Source organism: Erithacus rubecula (assembly GCF_903797595.1).
Source record: "Erithacus rubecula genome assembly, chromosome: 21".
NCBI classification, from domain to species: Eukaryota; Metazoa; Chordata; class Aves; order Passeriformes; family Muscicapidae; genus Erithacus; species Erithacus rubecula.
Window position 1 is genome coordinate 3,920,574 of NC_136673.1, and position 18,934 is coordinate 3,939,507.

The following is an 18,934-nucleotide window of genomic DNA, read 5'->3' on the forward strand; positions in this document are numbered from 1 at the left end:
GACGTGATGGGCGGCTGTCCGTGTGCGGGAATTTTGTCCTGTAAGCTTGGATTCCATGGTCCAGCTTACCGAACTATTCCTATGGGGGTGAGGGAATTTTGGAGACAGGTCTAAATGTCAAAGACTTGTCTAACCCATAATGCCAGGCCTTTCCTGCTCTGCATCCCATCCTTCAGACAGGCAGGTTCTTCACCCCTGGTGTGGCAGGGAGGGGGTGTTCCTCACAAAGAAGGCTGAGAAAATGTAAAATGCTATTTCAAGTAACTTGTCCAACATTCCTGTAGGAGACATTAGAACCTGATGAGTGCTGAGTGTTCCCTGCTCCCAGTGCAGTGCTGGCCCCAGGCAGCAGCTGTAGCTGCAGCTCCTTCTGTGGGGATAGGAGCAGCAGGGTGGAAATGTCAGCAAGGGAGAGCAAATGCATCTGTGGCAGGCTGGCTGCAGGGCAGCTCTGCACAAGTGAACTCAAGATGGATCTCTAGTGTTCATTTCACTGTGTTTAATGATCCAGGTGGTTAAAGGTGGTGCCCAGATGATGCAGGAGTTTGATCCATCTTTAATTTCGGTGTTTGTTTGCTGGCATCCCGGGAGCTTTATTTTTCAAATGTGGGTCTTCACACTTGCACTTCGAGCATTCTCTGTCCTGTAATTGTAAATATTTTTGTTACTAATTGAGGTCTGTGCTGCAGAGTGCCTGGCAGGTTGTGTTTGGGAAGTGGGTGTCTCCTTGCTTGTGGCATTTGCATGACTCACCTTACGCAGCAGGTTCTTGTTGGTGTAGCTTATCCACTCCCTGATGGTGCCTATAACAACGGGGATGAGGCTCACCACCCCTGCATAACAATCTGTTGCTTCCGCCAAGCTCAGGTAGTTCACAACACCGTGGGGGTAGCTGTGGGACAGAGAGAAATCATTGACAGCGAGTCCCAGCAGTGCAACCCTGGGAGCCACCCTCAGATCCCCCAGGAAGAGCAGGATTGCACAGGCAGCCATTTTCCAGTAACATAAAAGCATTGATAGATTTGCACTTGAGTCCTAGCAAAAATCACTCTGGCAGAGATATGGAAATCTTGGAGAGGACATAGAAACACTTGCCCAGCAGAAATGAGCTCTGTGCAGAGGAGCAGCAGGAGGAAGGAGCAGGTAACTGTACGGACCTCAGGGCAATCACCTGCCCTGCCAAGCACCAGGAAAAGGATGGAGGAACAAACCAGCACTCTGTTTGTGGATGGACACTGGCAGTGTTTCCCCAAGAGCTGGAACAGGAAGCTGGGCTGCACCTTGTAGCCTCACTAAAGCCAGGAAGGTGCTGTGGCACAAGTGCTGGAGAAGCCAGGGGGGAATGTGCAGTGCCAGTCCCCAGCACCCACAGCCAAATCCCAGGAGCTGAGCTGAGCTGAGCTGAGCTGAGGCACCTACGTGGCTCGGAGGGCAGTGAAGTCGTTGTTTTCCTTAAGCAGCTCTTTGCACTTTGCCACAAGGCTGTTGGACACACTGTCCCCCGGATGCACCTTTTCCAGCTTGTGGCAGAGGTTGTGGAGATCATTACAGATGGAGATGAACATGTTGAGGACGTGCTTGTCCCTGGAGTTGTAGCAGTGGTGATCTTTGTAGCACCGCACCTGCACAGGGGGAAAATACCAGAGCTTTTAAATCAGCGTAATTTAACACAACATCTCAATGAGAAAAATGGCTCAGTGCAGTTTCTGTCACAATCCTCTTCATGGCAATGAGCAAAGCTCTTGGTAGGGAGATGCAGCCCTTGGAACAGACAACCAGCTCATGTTTCCAAATCCTGACAGCAGCCTGGCTGTCATTCTGCCTTTGGAATCCATCCAGGTTTTGTACCCAAGTTTTGCTATCTCAAATCCCCATATTTGATTTTATTTAGCTTTTTCTTTTCCCCTCTGTCTCCAGGTGGTCTAAGTTCTACTTTTAAGTACACCATGCTATAAAAATTCCAAGACTATTCACTTACCAGCCAAGAAAACCCTTTTACCACTTGGGACTTTCAGCCTCAATCCTCCCACTGTAACACAGCCATTATTTTTAATAAGCACTATAGAAAGATGCAGCAGTACCAGGGGAAGAGGCAGGCACGCTGCTTCCTGCGAGTTGAGGATTACATATTCCATGTGTGGCTGGGGAAGGAGGCTTGGTTTGATAGTTTTCTTGTACCCTGTGTTTCTGTCTGTGCCTCAGCAGAGTTAAACAATTGTGCTGAATATTTTGTACCTGGTTAATGGATGACACAGGTCTGACTATGTCATTGGCTTCCACACGGGTGAGTTTCAGTGCTTTGATAAATGTCAACTGCTGCTGCTGGAAAAGCTTGTAGTTCTGCTCGATCTTCCCCAGGGTGTCCACTACCTCATCCATGTTTAGTTGTTTCTGGATCTGGAGGTGAAAAGAAGAGAAAGAATTTTAGAAATTATGCAATTCCATGTCTTTCCTGAGTTGGAATTTTGTCGGCTAGAGGAAAACTTATGGAGGAAAAAAAAAAAAAAAAAAAGTAAAAGGCAAGAAAAAGAGATGTGTTGTGTCGAGGGCCTGCAGTCGCAGAGCCGCAGGCAGCAAGTCAAGGGTTGGTAACGATGCTGCAACAAGAGGCAGAGAAGCCGGAGGGGAGCGCTGACAATCAGATGCCATAAACCCGAGCGGGGTTCAGTGTTGTGAAGATAACGCGGCAATGCACGGAGCGCCGGGGCCGCGGGGAGCCGGGGCTGCTCTGGGGCTGGAAAACCAGAGCCCGGCGGCTCCCGCACTGTCCCGTTAACGGGAGCGGCCCGAGCTCTCCCGTTAACCGCGCCGCGCTCGGTTACCGCCGGGGCCGCGGCCAACCCGCCCCTGGTCCCGGGCTGAACGGGAGCCTGCGGACAGATCAGCAGCGCTCGGGGCGGCCTCGCCCGCAGCCCCGGGATCCCCCCGCCCGTTGTTGCCGCCGGGACCCCGCGCCGCGGGCGGGAGTGGCCGCCCCGGGCGCCCTGCGGCTCCTACCGGCCGGTGGGCGGGCGGCGGCGGTGTGGCAGCTCCCCAGGTGGAACGGGGCTGTGCTCTGAGCGGGCGGGCAGCGCTGACTGCGCCTTCGCAGCTCCGCCGTTGCCGCGGCAACCGCGCCGCCGCGGCCCCGGCAACGGTCGCCGCTCGATGACGTCTCCCCGCTCCCGTTAAACTCAACGGGGCGCTGGCCACGCCCCCGAGCGGGACGAGGCCGTTCTGTGTCGCGCGGTGATGACGCCTCTTTAGCAACGCGTCCCGTTGCTAGGGCCGGCCATGGCCGAGGCCGCTCTGGAGGACCCGGCCCGGCCGTGGCCGCCGCCCGCGGGCGCCTACGCGGAGGAGCGGGGGCTCTTCCAGCTCCTGCAGGTGAACGGGGACCCGCCGCCAGCGCCTCCGCGGCGCGGGGTGACCGGGGGAGGCGGGGACGGGCCCCGGGGCGGGCTCCGGGGGGACGTGATGGGCGGATGTCCCTACGTGGGAAGCTGCCGTGGGCTCTCTCAGTTAATTATTTTAATCAGCAGTTGCTGCGGCTCATACGTGTCATTTGATTTGTGGAAGAAAGTGGCAGCCCGTGGAAGGAAAGAATCGGTGAAAGGCGAGGCAGGATGCGGTGGTCGAAGCGGGGACGGTGACAATCTGAGTGCGGGAAGAGCGCGGTGAAGGTTTTACCGTGACCGAACCGGGGCCGTCCCGCCTGCTGATCATCCCCCGCTAAAACCCTGCCCGCCGCCGTCCTGTCGTGGCTGTCAAAAATAAAGGGAGAAAAATGCACTTTGTGGTGTCGTTGTGATTTCGGTGCATGGCAAGGCTGGTTTCCCTGCTTTATAGAAGGGTGGGTTTTGTTCTGGAAGTTCGGGAAAAGGCGAATGCCGTGCATGGTGAGGTTTGTGTGAATGACTAAATATCCTGGTGTTTTTCGGATAGGAGAGCTTGCTGGAGAACCTTCCCCTGCGTGCTGCTCTGAACTCTGTTAAAAAATCATTTTCACTCACTCAGACCTCACTGAAATGCACACACATGTTTATTTCTTTTCTTATTCCTTTTTTTATGCCATATTTTTTTCCCCTCTGTTTATTGTGACTAGCAGCATCATATTTGTGATTTTTAAAAATTAACTATTGTGTTTTAAAAGCCACAAGGCATTGAATGCAGCTGCAGGGACTCAAATTACATAAAATGTAGGATTTACTCAGGGTGGTGTTTTTGGTCCTCAGTTGTATTGGAGCAAAATAATGACACAAAGACAGCTTGAAATAGTTGTGTTGAAACATTTACAAAACACAAAATATATAAACTATGTGAAACCCAAAACATGAACCTCTCCCAGAATGTAACAAAACAACTCATGTGAAATTAAGCTGAGTTTAGTAGAATTGGATAAAATTAAGTGTCAATCACTGTCAGCCTGAACATTTATAATTACTATAATGAATGATAATAAATTATAATAAACCCAGATTTTCATGGTTTGTTATTTATAAAGGTGCTGTTAAGTGTAGTGCAAAATCCAGATTGCTTACTTTAAATAAATATTGCTGGAAAATAACATTTTTTAAATGAACTTCCAATAAAAATACAAATTTCATCGTTTATGGTCTGTGCTATTCAGAACTTGATGCATCCGAGCTTGCACGATCACCAGTTTATAAACAAAATTGAGTGTTTTAATTATTCTAATGAAGTGGATGAAGTAGAAAAGGAAAATAGGCCACTCTAATAAAAGACAATCACTTGGTGAGGATATAAAATTTCATGGACTAGATGGACTTTATGGAATTTACTTGCAAATATTAAAGTGTTATGACTGCTTTTGAGCAATGTCTCTTCCAGCACATTTCTGCAGCTTGTCTAAATTAGAGCATTAGTTCTGTTTGATGTTTAGCTCTAATTACAGAACTCGTGGCTGTGCTGAAATGTCTTACTAGGAAATGTATGGATTTCTCAGGGTTGTTCTTTTTTCTGCATGTAAAGCCAAAATCCTCCCTGAAACCAGTGCAGGATCCCCACTGTGATGGATGGCAGATGAAGCAAGACCCTGTGTAACCTCAAGGGTTTTACATAAAAACAGGCTCCAAAACAGACATTCAAGGCAAGGCTTTAAGCCTTGTTTTGCTCTTTTTTTTTCCTTTTTCTTTTTCTTTTTTTTTTTTTTTTTTTTTTTTTTTCCTTCTCCACACTCCTTTTCATGCAGGAGGCAAGGCTGGTACAGGTGTGAAATGTGGTGTTTCTGTGGGTTGTGTTTTCCACAGCTCTTGTCCATTCTGCACTCCTCTGGGCTAGTCAGGAATTTTTGGGAATGTGCTAGAGAAGGGTCATCTTGCCCTGCAGAGACACAAATTCAAGTTAACTCTGGTTCTCAAGCTCCTTGTATGATTTTTATGTCAGTGCTGCCTCAACCATTTTCGACCTCAGGCTGCTCAAGTCAAACCTTTCTGGTGTCCATATGTACCATAAATAAGCCAAAGCAAATAGGTTGGGTTTTTATGGGGTTTTTTTTTGGTTTTTTTTTTACTGGCAGTTTTCTGACCATCTTCAGTTTTTCAGCATCTAAAATAGGTTCTGAAGTCTCAATTTTGTCTGTGAAAGAAAATAAATAAGCATTTATAAGCTGTTTAGGATCCTCATTGCTATAAAAATGCAAGATATCATGAATGCAGAGCTGTGTTAAATTTTCCTCTGACTTTGTCCTATTTATTTCCAGAACATGCTTGAAGAGCTATTAATTCATAAGCCAGATGATCCCATTGAGTTCATGATAAACCACTTAAAGCAAAACAACGATGATGGTAAGTGAAAATGGAGACACCAGAAATAGTTCAGTTCCTGATTTGTAAACAGCTGTTGGGAGCTACTGTTGGCAGGTGATGGATCAAACTTTTCAGGCTGAGTCTTGGGGAGGGGGGAAACAAAGCAAAAAAAAAAAAAAAAAAAAAGGGTGAGCATTTTGGAATAGTTACAGGCAAGATGCTTTTAATTTCTTTTTTTAGTGGGTAATCTAATAAGAAATGCACTTTAACAGTTATAACAATGAAACCCTCTAAGGGAATAACAAAGAATTCTGGTGTATCAATTATTAATGCCTTCTGTGCCCCATCTGATATTTCCTGTTGTCTTTAAGCTCGCTAATTACTCCTTTTGTCAGGTGTAAATTTGGGTTCCTATTCTACCTGGGCTGGCAGATTCTCTGCTTTTTGATTAGTTTGTTACTCACTGCTGTTAATGAGTTCCACAGCTCAGTGGCATCTCAGCTGAAGGAACAGTGAGTGTGTCTTTTCCTCTGTGCAACAAAACCTGGTAAATTGAATGGGAAGTCTGTATTGTGCACAATAAAAGCATGTACCCTCAATCAAATTATTTGATTTACAAACTGTTCACCCTTAGGCAGATTATATTTGGATATGCACAACTGAAGTGTAATTTTTGTTCTGCATGAGCTGTCAGGGAGAGCTGGTGTCATGGAGCTTTGATGTTTCTTTAAAACCAGAGTAAACCATTATGAAAGTTCTGCTGCAGCATCAATGAAATCATTATCACTGGAGGTGCTGTGAGCTCTTAGTGGTGCTGATCAGATGGATGTTGATTGAAATGCTGCTAAATATGTTAAAGGAAAAAAAAAAAATCAAATCCTGCAAATTGTGCCCAGCCTTTTCTGGTGCAGGCAGTGTGAATAATCAATCTGGTTTGTAGACCCATGGAAAATATGTGGAAGAATTTCCTGCAGTTTGATAGAATGCTGATAAAATTTCTTCACATTGGGGTAACATTTGTCCTGAAGCCCCACAGTATTATTTTAACAGAATTAGGCAGGTTTCCATCTTGTGACTTCAGTACTTAGAGGCTAAAGGTAAGAACTACAGCAGTTGTTTGTCAAGGGGAAAATGCTGTCTGCTTTTGGTCTGGAAAGCCCTGTTAAGGAAGGAGAGGAACTCAATTAAAATTAAAGCCTAAATGTTGTTTTAAAAATAAATTATATGGAAAATAATGTAACAGAAATGTGTAGCAGAGTTGATTTTACTTTTTGATCATGGTGGAAGGTGCTGACTATTTAGAAGAAAAAAAACCTGATTAGAGCCATCAGTAAAGCAATGAATTTTCATGATCTTGCCTTGCCTAGACAGTTTTAGCCCTAGAGAAAATTTCAAACAGAGATGTGTGGAAAAGAAGCATTGCATCTATCCCAGGTGAGAAGTTAGAAAACCTTTTTAATTAATAATAGGATCTAAAGTACTTTTAAAAATATAAGCCAGTCTAATGGTGATTATAGCTTACAACAGCCTCAAAAATCTTGTAGGTCAGACATGTGGCAAAGTGTTTGTGCTTAGGGCTCTGTGCTATTGTTCTTACATGTGCTCCTTCTAAAAACCTTCAAGGGCCACATGAAGACTGATAATTCTTTCATATTCAAAAATGCAAGTTTTCTACACAGTATCTTGGTTTGTGCTGATGAAAAAGTCATTGGCATTTTTGTGAGTTCCTCCTTTAGACTCAAACTTCTGAAGGAATGTAAAAAAGTTCTGCAGGAATATTCAGTATGTACCCTGTGCTTCTCCTCTTTGACAAAAGATTTTTCTGACCAGTGAAGCAAATTGCATTCTATTAGTATTAATTATAGAATGTTTTGGATTTCAATGGAACTCTGTGAGTCCAGCTGTTCTGTTATTTCAAGATTAATTTTGTTGTTGCTAAAATCATTATTGAATGTTAAAACTTGCTTTACTTGGATGAGTAAATCCTGTGATGTGTTATCAAGACTAAATACAGAATTAAGTATGATTTTTTACCAAAGAAAAAGGCATTTCCCAGAATTTCCTGACATCATTTAGCTGCTAGTTTGAAGCTGCAGTATTACACAGTGACTATTTGTTGATTGGAGGGGTTAAATATTCCACCCAGTGGTGTCCTGGTTGTGCCCCTGTGTCATATGTTTGGGGAGAACTCTTTAGAGGAGTCCTACAAGTGTGCAAATGAGTAAATCAGTGAATTACTGCCCCATCTGCTGCCAGCCACTAAGCAGAGAGAAAACCAGATTTAGTACAAAGTGAGCATTTACAGTAGCCCTGGGCAATATTAAAGCATGAGATGGTGTATATAATGGTATGTTTCGTTTTTTATCAAACGTTTGTCCAAGAAAGCTGTGTATTAAAGCTTCAATACCTAAGGGCTTTCTTGTGAATTTTAAATCATGCTCCTAGTTAAACCTCAAAAGGATCTGTGGATGGAAAGGTTTTTTGATTTTCTTTGAAGTGGTTTGAAGAAGTTGATTAGTGTTGGCACCCAAGCACTCTTTTATGACGCTGTTTATAAATAATTCCTAAGTACCGGGCTGGAGTTTCAAGGTGTTAGATTTTAAAAAAACCCTAGGATTTAATCACATTACATTTGAAAGAAATTAGGTGATAAAAACAGCTGATGTATCCTTTTAAAGTATTTTTCTACATTGTGTACTAGTTCTGTTGCACTTGCAAGAACCAATAAGGGGGGAGTTGTTCTTAAACCTTCCAAGTCAGATAACTTTGTAAAGATGAATCCATAATTTGGGTTTCATGTATGTTTAAAAATTGCACCTGCCCAATAACTGTTAAGTGCATGGAAGGCCTCATGAAAATACATTTCACATCCTTGCCTGTCTGTTACCATCAGACACGATCTCCCTTGGTTATCAAGAGCTGAGGAGGTTTTTGGGGGAGTGGATCCCTCCTCTGCTCTGACCTGTGTTACTCCCAGGAAATACTAACCAGTCCCTTCTGCACAGACTCTGATTTGGGTTTTTTTTTTCCCTGTGGTATAGGGGAAAAACATCAAAGCTGTTAATAAAAAATGACAGTTCAAGGGATTGAGGCCCAAGGTGTATTTATGGAAAAAGTTCCAAATACTTTCCTGAGAGGGACTCTATTTTCTCTTGTTTGTCTTGCCTCTAATTCATTCCAAAAGAAGCTCAGGGCAGTAATGCCTATTGTGTTGTCTGTGTGCATTGGATTAAGAATTCCTCAGAACTGGGATGCATTTTTTGCACCTTGCCCCCTTCAGGGAAAGAAGGACGTGCAGCAAGAAACACAAGAAACAGAAATGAGAAAAATGACTTTAAATGGTGACTTGAAAAATTTGAAGTTGTTGTCAAAAAGCATAGTGAATGAAACCTTCATTTTGCAGTATCTAAATCTCTGAAATCTGACACAACCTATTTAGTTGAAATTAAAAACTGAAATATTGTTTCATCACAAAATGCGTTAGAATAGTGTATCAGAAATAAAAGTCAAACTCAGATATGAAAACATTTGTATCTTATGGCTCACCCACTAAACTCTCCATGTGTTTAAATGGATTGAGATATACATATCTCATCCATCTCTCCAAGTGGCATAGTTAGTGTTAATCTCATTGACGATGGAGATTAAAGGAGGACCCAGCTGGCACTGATTTTCTGCTCCCCCTTTTTCTCCCAGTGGAGCCCAATCCCAGAGTCTCCACTGAGGCAGTTTTCCAGCTGAAATTATTGTTTCATGGTGGTTACAGTGGTATTATGCAATGCAAGAGTGGGAAACTGGTTGGGATGTTTGCTATTCTGCATCTTGACATTTGTATATCCTTGTTCCATAGCTCCAAGAATTTGTGTCCTTGGTCCCCCCTCTTCTGGAAAAACTACAGTTGTGAGTACCTTACCCTCAGTGTTGTAGCACTTCCCACTCACTTTCTTATTTTTTACTGACCTCAGCATTTTGGGGAATTTTATTCTGGGGAAAGAATTTTGAGATTTATCCAAGTGATAGATGAGCACAAAACAAATTCAAGGGTGTCATTCCTGAGAGATACACCTGGGTATTTCACTACAGGTTAAATGGATATTTTTCAAGTGAGGTCTGTGAGAACTCACTGAGGTAATGAAACTGTTGGAATGCAGAATAATTCTGCCTGCCTTGTTTTCCCAGCCTTTTAGCCTAATTAGCCTGGGAGAAGTAAGGTAATCACACATTTGTGGTGATCCCTTGCTGTGAGCTGTTCCATTTGCGTGGTCAGTTGTCTCATGTCCACTGGCACTGTTTAAATGCAAAAGTCAAAGTTGCATTTGAACCTCAGAAAAGACAGGTGATGCTGGTGAGGGCATGGTAGGAGGAATGTTTCCTTCTTTAAATTCTGTGTTAAGATACAGTAGACAAAAAAGCCACTATTCAAAGCTGGATAGTCTTGAGCATCTTCATAAGAAACGACTTAAAGTTGCTTATATACTTAAATGTCTGTATATTTAAATGTATGGCTAGGAAAGCTCTGTCTTTCTTCAGCCTTCTGAAAAAAAAAATTGCTTTATTTTCTTTCCAAATGTTTCAACCTGTATTTTTTTTTTTTTTTCTCCCCTCAGGCAACGTGGCTTTGTAAACATTTCAATGCCATACGTGTCTCTCAGGAGACTTTGTTATTCAAGGAAGTATTAATACAGACAGAGGAAGCAAAGGCATATAAAGAAAGAAACCAGGTGTGTAAGAGAATATAACAACAGTTGTTCTCATGTCACAGAACAGGAATTATGTGGCATTCCCATGATTTCCACTGCTGAGTTGAGCAGATGAGAGCAAAGATTCTTCTCTCTGTGTTGTCTATTGGTGTGTCAGGACACAAAACAGGGGCAGAGCAATGGAGGTCTTGAGATATTAACCTTGAAACAAGCAGCAGAACTGGGAAAAATCCAGGAATGCACCATCCAGCTGAAAGAATGGTTGATTCTATTATTAAATGCAGTGTCTTCTATCTGGGCATGTTTGATAATCTTGATAAAATAAGCATTAATCTCTGAGGCCTCCTTTGGTACAAAATGCTCTGGAAAATATGTACACAAAGAACTTTTTTTGATCTGACAGTGCTACTTAGTTGTGCATGCTTGATTTCTCTGTAGCATGACACAAATAACTTACTTGGTGCATTAACTCAAAAGGAGGATGACAATCCAGTCAGCTCCTGACAGCCTGGAAGCTCTCAGGCTGAGGCAGCAGCAGCTGACTCAGATTGTTGAATTTTCCCCAATTCTTTCTCCAGTCAGATTTTTAAAATCCATTCATTGTGGGCATCCTAATTGATTTTCAAAGGAGTTAGTGCAAAGAACATTTTTTCCAAGTGTCATGACATCCAGGATTAATTATCAGGAATGTGATTAATTGTCTTATTATTAAAAATGAGTGTGAGATCGGAAAAATACATTGTAAAATACATTCAAGATTATCTTGAATACAGAGAAGCATCTGATTCCTGCCTTTTTGGCTGATTCCTATCTCCAATGTCAAAGCATTCCATGAGAAATAGAATGGAAGAAGTCTGGTTTTTTTGTGACTTTCTGTAATGAGTCCACTTGTTCTAATTTGTTCCTTATCATAAAATAAAGGTAGTATAATCATAAAATCAAAAATTAAGGGTAAAATATCATAAAATGGGTAAAATAATTTACCAATTTTCAGAAAAATTGAAGCATTTTCCTATCTGTGGGAATTCTACACCCCTGCTAAATCCAATTTAGCATTGGAATTGGCCAACAGACTTGTAATTTACTGAGATGGCAGATGGTGTGATAGACAGATTAGGAGTTTTTCCTTAGAAAATTAGGCTAAAATAGGATAGTGTTTATCAAAATGGAATAAAATACTGGATTAGCAAGTGAAGTTTGGAGATGCCTCAAGTAACACACTCCAAGATCTGAGAGGAAGGAGTTCATTGAACTCCCTGAACTCCCTGGCAAAAATGTTTGCATTTGGCTGGAGTGATATAGAATTATTCTTACTGAGAATATGTACTTTGAAATCTTAGCTCTAATTATTAAAGATTGTTTTGATAGGTTCATAAATTTATACTTGGAGGGGGAGAATTTAAAGCAAAAATTCCCTTTGGTTTAATTACTGTAATTATTAACATATTTCAGACTATACAGATGCACTTTCAAGGGTGTCCTTTTGGGCTTATTTGATTTAAAAAGATGGATGGTGTGGAAGATGAAAGTCAAAAATGTCAAGGCTAATCAGGTAGTGAGGAGGGCCCACAGAGCAGAGGCTGCTGGTGGTTCAGCACTGTGCAGTTTGCCTTTGGGTTTGATTTTTAGACCCTAGGAGAAGGTTTTCACTAAATAATTTTGTTCTTTTATGTGAGTTTGTTTCTTTGAATGTAACTCCTAAAATCAGGAGGGAACTCCTGGGTTCCTCTAGGTTGGGATGTCAGTTCAGGAGCAGAACAAGGGCTGTTCACATGGGTTTGGATATAACCAGGGCATTAAAAAATTGTAGTTCTGGCCAAAGCAATTTAATAAATGAAGAAGAGGAAAAGCAGGAGCTAAGGCTGTGGTTTTGGAGAGTCTGCTGTGAAGATCATAAACACAATTTAATGTTTCTCACTTCTAAGGCTACTGTGGCTGCATTAACCCCAGAACCAGAGGTTGGGCAGTTTGTGGTCGCTTGGCCAATGTCCCTGGATCTGGGAAAATGCTGCAAAAAGCTCTGCAAATGTTTATTCACATATTTTACCTACTCATCTTTAGCCAAGCTTTCATCTCTTTTGTGTTCACCCATTAAAGCATTTGGGTTTTCCTGGCACAGGAAGCCATGGAAGGCATATTTAAAATCCATAATTACTCTCTGAAGCTTCATTTTTCAAGTTGGACAAGCAATCATTCACCCACACATACCTGGGCACTTACTAATGAGCACAGCTCAGGTAGTGAATTTTAAATATTGAGTGTTCAAAGGAAAATGTGATAGTTCTGCATGTAAAAATACTCCAAAAAGAAGTCAAGTATTTTTGAATATTCAGTAAATTGAAGAACCACAAGCTACCAATAAATATTCCATGAACAGAAAAAGAGGCTACATTTTTGGATAAATCATTGCAAATTATTCCCTCATCTCTAGTTATTATAATGTTAATAGGAAGCATCTTCAGGTTTTCCTATAGTGAAGTCTAATGATGAGCTATTGCATGTTTCACTTTTCCTGTTAACTGGATAAAATAAGAAGTTGAAACAACTGTGGTAATTGTGGGTTTGTGGGATGGGTGTGCTCTTAATGCTACACTAAATTGCAGTTAAGGTGTTTGCATAGTACTTAAAACTGCTCCAGAGTTGTGCCACGTCCCTGTGCTTTTTAAAAAGAAATAAAATAGAAGAGAAAAAAATTCCAAGGCATCCTTAACTATGCATGGTCAGCATTCCAATCTATTCCAGGATAGGCCACTGTGAAGGAACAAAAAAAAACTCTTCCAGTTTTGTGTAACCAAAAAAGATCAGCCTTTCATGTGTATTTATCTGAATAAACTAAATCTAAACATTCATGATTCTCAGGATCCTAAAGTAAATTTTTTCAAACTTGTTTGCTGTTCTTTCCAAGGTGCCAGTTTGGAGAAGCCAGAATTTTTTAGCTCAGCTGTTTTCAGGGCAAATACATCCAAAACTTCCAAGAAAAATGTCTACTGAAAAAGCTGTCCTACAGAAAAAGTGTGGGAATTTTATGAAAGGGGAATTGAAATATAATTGAGTAGACCAGGCATGGAAATTGAAGTATGAGAATCCTGAAATAACATGGAATATGTAAAATTAATCACAAGTGGGTACAGTTTTTCAGCAAATATGGAAAGAGTGATTAAACCAGCATGGATAGAAAAGTGCTGTGAACATGACCAAAATCCCACAGCAGTGTTTCCTTAACTGCACTGAGTGTAGGGACAGCTCTGTGGGTAAGGGGTGGTTTGGCTGTTATCAACTGTGTCCATGATTGCAGATTTCTGTGTGCAGTCCCATCCTCCAGGCTCACTATATATTCTTATGTGTTTATGAGAGATAAATGGGCTACCTGATACATACCAGATATCCTGATTTCCAGTGGAATAATTAGGCATTCTGCAAGCAGCCTATTGAAAATGATTTTTGTAGGCCACTGCTCAGTGGGAGGAAAACTGCCCAGGAAATGAGACTGGAGTTGAGCCACAGAGAGCAGAAGGAGCTCAACCACTGAAATACCTGAATGTGTGTCCTTGGTTTTTTTGTGCAACAAGCCCTGCTCCAAAGACAGGAGTAAGAATACCCCTGCACAGAGAGAAAGGAGGATGAATTTGGTTTAAATTGGTTTGGCAAGGCTTAGCAGAGCAGCTCTGCAGCCTGTTTTGACATGACACATGAAAGGAGCAGCCAGGTCCTGGCTGTCCCTGCGAGCAGCGTGGTGCCCCTTTGGAAGGTGACAGGCTCTGGCAGTGAGGGGCTGCAGGAGGCTCTGACAAAGCACCCTGGGGACCTGCTGGCTCTCAACAAACACTGCAATTTCCTTCCCTGCTTCTCTGCTACCTGCTTGAGCCTTGTCTCATGCATGGCTGATGTGAGGAGAGGCACTGAGAGCTGGGGACAAAAGAGGGAAACAAAAGCAATCCCTGCCCTGCCTGGGCCACCTGGGCTCTGCTGTGTGTTCTGGAGCACTTTCTCCAGCCTCCTTCAAAGTGGGACCATTTCCAGCACTCCCTGTGAAATTGTTTCATCATCTAATGAAGAAGATTTTATGAAATCTTCCCACATCACCAGCCACATTTTTTCCTTGTATGAATTGATGTTCAAAGGAGTTGCTCCGAAGTATATTTTTTCCAGGTGCCATGAGTCTCAGGATCAGTTAATCTGTAATGTATTTAATTGTCTTATTAAAAGACAGTTGTTTAATTATTAAAAATTAGTGGCAATTAAAGTGGAAAAATATGTAGATTGGAAAAATATGTTGAAAAGTTATCTTGAATACAGAGAAGCATCTGATTTCTGCCCTATCTACCTCTCCAAGCCTATAGCAATACTCCTTTTCAGGTTTATATCTTTCAGACTGGTTAGGGAAAATACATGAGAGCCCACAATATATGGAACTAAAGGTTCAAGCTCACATTGTTAAGTGAGAGATAATTTATTGTAATTGGGAGATAGAATCTGATTGCATGTTGGGGGTTTTTTTCTCAGTATTCATATTACTAATAATGACAGAATGAATAAGACAAGGCATTTTGTGAAATTATTATTGGTTGTTGTGAGCTGCATGGACAGAAGTTTAGACTTAGAAGTTTAAACTGGCTAACACAGAGTTTAACCAAGTTCAGCATAGAATGAAAGCCTAAATTAACAAGAAAATGAAGCAAACTCATACTAGATGGAAAGGAAAGTATTGCTGATTTCTTGTCAGGAAATCAAATACAGTGGAAGAGATACTGAGGGGTGCAGGAACCTGGTTTTGTCACATAGCAAATACCTTTTTACAAAACTTTTCTAGAGATGAGCAAAGTAGCAGTCACAAAACTAAACAGCACTTTGAAAATATTGGCAGATGCAGTTTCCATCCCATTTCCTGAGTTTAAAAATAAACTAAGTTCAATTATGAAATATATTTTAAATAAACCTTTTGGATGATGAGAGTTCCTTGAAGCTGTGAAACAAACCTGCTGAAAATCAGACTCTTTGTGTGTTTGCTCAGTGCCTGAGGTTCTGTTTGTGCCACTGAGCTGGCAGGTGCCTGGTGCTGAGCCCTCTGTCACATGGGGCAGTCAGGGGTCAGATCCTCCTGGTTAAAAGGACATGGTGTGGATATGATGCTCAGCTGGATCCCTTTGCAGGTCTGATGTCCAATGTGTGTGTCAGTGTGCAGAACTTGGCACTGCTTCCATGCCAGTGTGCAAAACCCTCATGGATATTCATGCTCTGTGCTCAGCTTCCCTTTAACACTGATTTTTGTGCCCTTATTAACTCTGTGTCATTAACTCATGTTAATGACCCAGGACTCGCACAGAATTATTTATTTCTTTATTTCCAAGAAGACATCTCACTTCACCTTTAACCACAACGTGCCTGCATGGTAAAATTCCTTTTGAACTCAATTGTGAATATTCAGCCTCCTTTTTTTTTTCTTTTTTTTTTTTTTTCTTCTTTCTTTAGAAAATTCCCAACGCGCTTTGGGCCAATCTGATCCAGGAACGTCTGTCAAACGTGGACTGCATCAAACAAGTAAGAATTGCTCCTCAGAGGGCTGCTGGATAAGCACTTACACAACTCCTGCCTGGTACTTAGCATTCCAAGTCCTGAGCAGAGCAGGGAATGGGGGCAAATCATGGGGGCTCCCGAGCCAGTTGCTTTCTTGAACATCAGCAGAGGGAGTTTGGAGCTTTATTAACAGGATAAAGGGGAGGATGAGAGTATGCATATGCTAATCTTCCAGCACAGAGATGATCAAAGGCTGAACAAGCAGAGCTTTGTTGATTGCCTGGGGCAACTGGCAGAGATGGAGTGGACAAAACAGATAAACAGAAAATAGATAGGAATCAATATTGTTAAGGGTTTTGGTTCTTCTTGAGGAAAGGGGAGGAAAAGGGTTTTAATGTTGCTAATTTTAATTTTAGTTATTTCTTGTTGTGTTTCTTTTTTCTTCCCTGTGTTAAGAAACACAGCATTTGAATATATTGTCTTCTGGGTAATAATTAATATGTTCACGCTTAGCTTACACAAAGAGGCAACTGAATAGGTTCAGTTGTGTTCAGATCTGTTGGATCCCATGTTTCTTGCTCTATGTTTCATCATGGGAGACTGAAACAATGATTTTTTTGATCCTTAAAAAGAAAAAGTAAAGGGATTTGCAGAAATCCTAGATGATATCAACTTTTCTTTATAAAATACAGCTGGTCTTACTCTATAATTGACCTATTAATGTTGAATTTGCAAAGTGGAATTAAACTGTATTGCTATTCACTGTGCTTGAATTATATGGGGCTGTCTGGTTTTCCTGGAAGGTCTTTTTAGCTGAGCTATTTTACTTCATTTTAACTCATTATAGTTAGTTAGCACTCCAGATTATATATCTGGTGCCACTTAATGTAGTTTTTTATCTGTAATAAATCCACACAGGACCTTCAGTTGGCAGGAGAACCTGTTTAAAACCAGATGTGGTATACTGCCTTGTTCCTTCTTTGGTATTTTTAGTTCTTTTATAACAAGAACTCTAAAACCTCTCAAAAATGCTCATTTTTTTCACATAGCTCTCTTTCCCTGATTAAAAGAGCATATGTTTTCAACAGCTACTTTTCCTAGTTCTTAAAGTGAGTTTTACTGTCAGTGTACAAACAAAATCCATCACTCTCCACAGGCTGCATCCACCTTATTTTCCACCTATTTTTTTCCCTGTGCTTTCTATAATTGTTGGCATGGCTTTAATTCTCCTGTCAATAATGAGAGAAGGATCTCTCAGTGAGTTATTTTAAGGATTAGGTCATGTATGAGTAAGGTGACAAGGTGGTTAAAATGCCAACAGCTGCACAGAGTCCTGCCTGCATTTAATGTTCCTGTTGTTACCACCAGCAGCACTGAATCAGTGCTGGGTGTCTATCAGAACCAGGGGGAAAAAACCCTTTATGAAGCTTCCCTGACATTCAGCAAGAATGGAGTGGATGTTATCAACCTAGCTGAGGTTTCAGCTGGTTTTAGGAAAAACACAGGATTTGCTTTTCAAAGGTGTGATGGTTATTAAAAATATTTACATTAATAGGTAGACAAACTCCAAGTGACCACTAATTATTTTCTCCTTTGAAAGGGGATCTAGGCATTTTAAGTGTAATATTTTCTATGTGTGACTCAGAATTAATGCTGTGGGGTTTTTACATCACTGACCAAATTTATGCCATTTCTTTCAAAACATGAGTCAGCATGTTTTCACTGAAAATGTTCATAGATTAGGAGCAGCATGTTGGACCACAGTACCACCAGCTGTTTGTTTTATTTCTCCTTGTGGTGTCATTGGCTTGGCATTAATTGTACAGCTTTCATCCCACTGACAGTAGGAACACATGAATTTTTGTGCTGCTGTTTTGACACTCACAGGTTTATAGATGACACTGGCATTCTCTAAGGAGAACATTTTTATTGATCCACAGCTCTGCTGAGGCCCTGTGTTCTGTGTTCTTCCTACACAAACCTAGTGAGGACTGTGAGGGATCAGGTGGGGAGGTCTTGCAGCACACACAGGAAACTTATTGCAAACATTATGTTCGAGCCTGGCACTTGTGAGGCTGCTACAGAGAATTTTCATCTTGCAGGGTTAGCACAGCTTGCCTGCTGGGGCTGTGGGGGGAATTCATGGAGCTGGAGAAAGCCAGGGGGGAGAGATTGCTCAGGATGTGTTTGAGAGAGAGAGAGAGCTGAGCACCTTCCTTAGGATCTTTAAACTTAGACCAACAAGTGGCAGAATGACTTGAGATTGGTATTTTTTTGTGGTTGCCTTTGAAAGGGAAGGCACAGAGAGCAATGGTTCTGTTTGGTTTTACCTTAATTGGTTCTGTTTGCTTTTATATCTTGGTAGCCAAAGATCATCATGTTTTTTCTGTGAAACTCAATGCAAAAAAAGTGATGGTTACAAAGATTTATCCAGGCAGAGAATCTGCCCTTTCACCACATTTTTTGTTTTCTGAGAAGAATGGAAGTTTCTAAAATGTCTTTGCACCTTATTCTACTGACAGAACTAATGTGGGGCATAAGAGGTTCCTTTCTAATGGGAAATTTGGAAAGGTTTAAGTTTTTTCCATCATCCATACTGCTCATGTTGATGGGCTGCAAGAGCTGGGTTGTCAATGCTTCTATTGCACTCCTCAGTCTGCCATGCTCTGAAAATCTCCAGAATTTTACATCCATATTGGCAGAGCTATTATTGATATTATTTGTGCGTGTGTGTTATTTTCTGACCCTTTTCATTATTTCAGAGTGAAAACCACGTAATACTTATTCAAAAGCACTGAATAATAATGTGGGTAAACTAATGTGATTGCTTGTTTTCCTAAAAGCAACTGTAGTCATGACCTTTATGCTTCTAGCTGAGTGATATACCACATAATTCAGCATTATTTCTTTCTGCTGTTTCTTTTTCTTTATTCAAAGGCAGTGTCAATTTTGGATTTGGTAATTAAAAAAAAA

At 41.5% G+C, this 18,934-nt stretch overlaps 2 protein-coding genes across 3 annotated transcripts in view; one reads left to right on the forward strand and one right to left on the reverse strand.

The window, feature by feature from the left end:
• Positions 1–491: 491 nt before the first annotated feature.
• LOC306811182 (sperm acrosome-associated protein 9-like) lies at positions 492–3,225 on the reverse strand. The gene is made up of 5 exons (XM_079324653.1): positions 2,998–3,225; positions 2,236–2,397; positions 1,420–1,622; positions 754–892; positions 492–643 (listed from the first exon to the last, which is right to left on the reverse strand). The coding sequence occupies exons 2-5, from the start codon at positions 2,377–2,379 to the stop codon at positions 557–559; spliced, it is 573 nt and encodes a 190-aa protein (XP_079180779.1). The 5' UTR covers positions 2,380–2,397; positions 2,998–3,225; the 3' UTR covers positions 492–556.
• AK8 (adenylate kinase 8) overlaps positions 3,143–18,934 on the forward strand; it is a 65,309-nt gene continuing 49,517 nt past the window's right edge. The window contains exons 1-5 of one of the 2 annotated variants that reach the window (XM_079324636.1): positions 3,143–3,366; positions 5,702–5,786; positions 9,598–9,647; positions 10,355–10,468; positions 15,917–15,985. In XM_079324636.1, coding sequence (XP_079180762.1) covers positions 3,274–3,366; positions 5,702–5,786; positions 9,598–9,647; positions 10,355–10,468; positions 15,917–15,985 — 411 coding nt within the window. In that variant the 5' untranslated portion in view covers positions 3,143–3,273. The remainder of the gene's footprint in view (positions 3,367–5,701; positions 5,787–9,597; positions 9,648–10,354; positions 10,469–15,916; positions 15,986–18,934) is intronic. The other variant, XM_079324637.1, reaches the window with a different exon arrangement.

Bases quoted from the DNA above. Each gene is read 5' to 3' on its own strand.
- LOC306811182 (XM_079324653.1), bottom strand. From the start codon at position 2,379: ATGGATGAGGTAGTGGACACCCTGGGGAAGATCGAGCAGAACTACAAG. The intron at 893-1,419 runs GTAGGTGCCTCA...TCTGTCCCACAG, and splicing joins TTCACTGCCCTCCGAGCCAC to CTACCCCCACGGTGTTGTGA. The intron at 644-753 runs GTGAGTCATGCA...TTACAATTACAG, and splicing joins ACAAGAACCTGCTGCGTAAG to GACAGAGAATGCTCGAAGTG.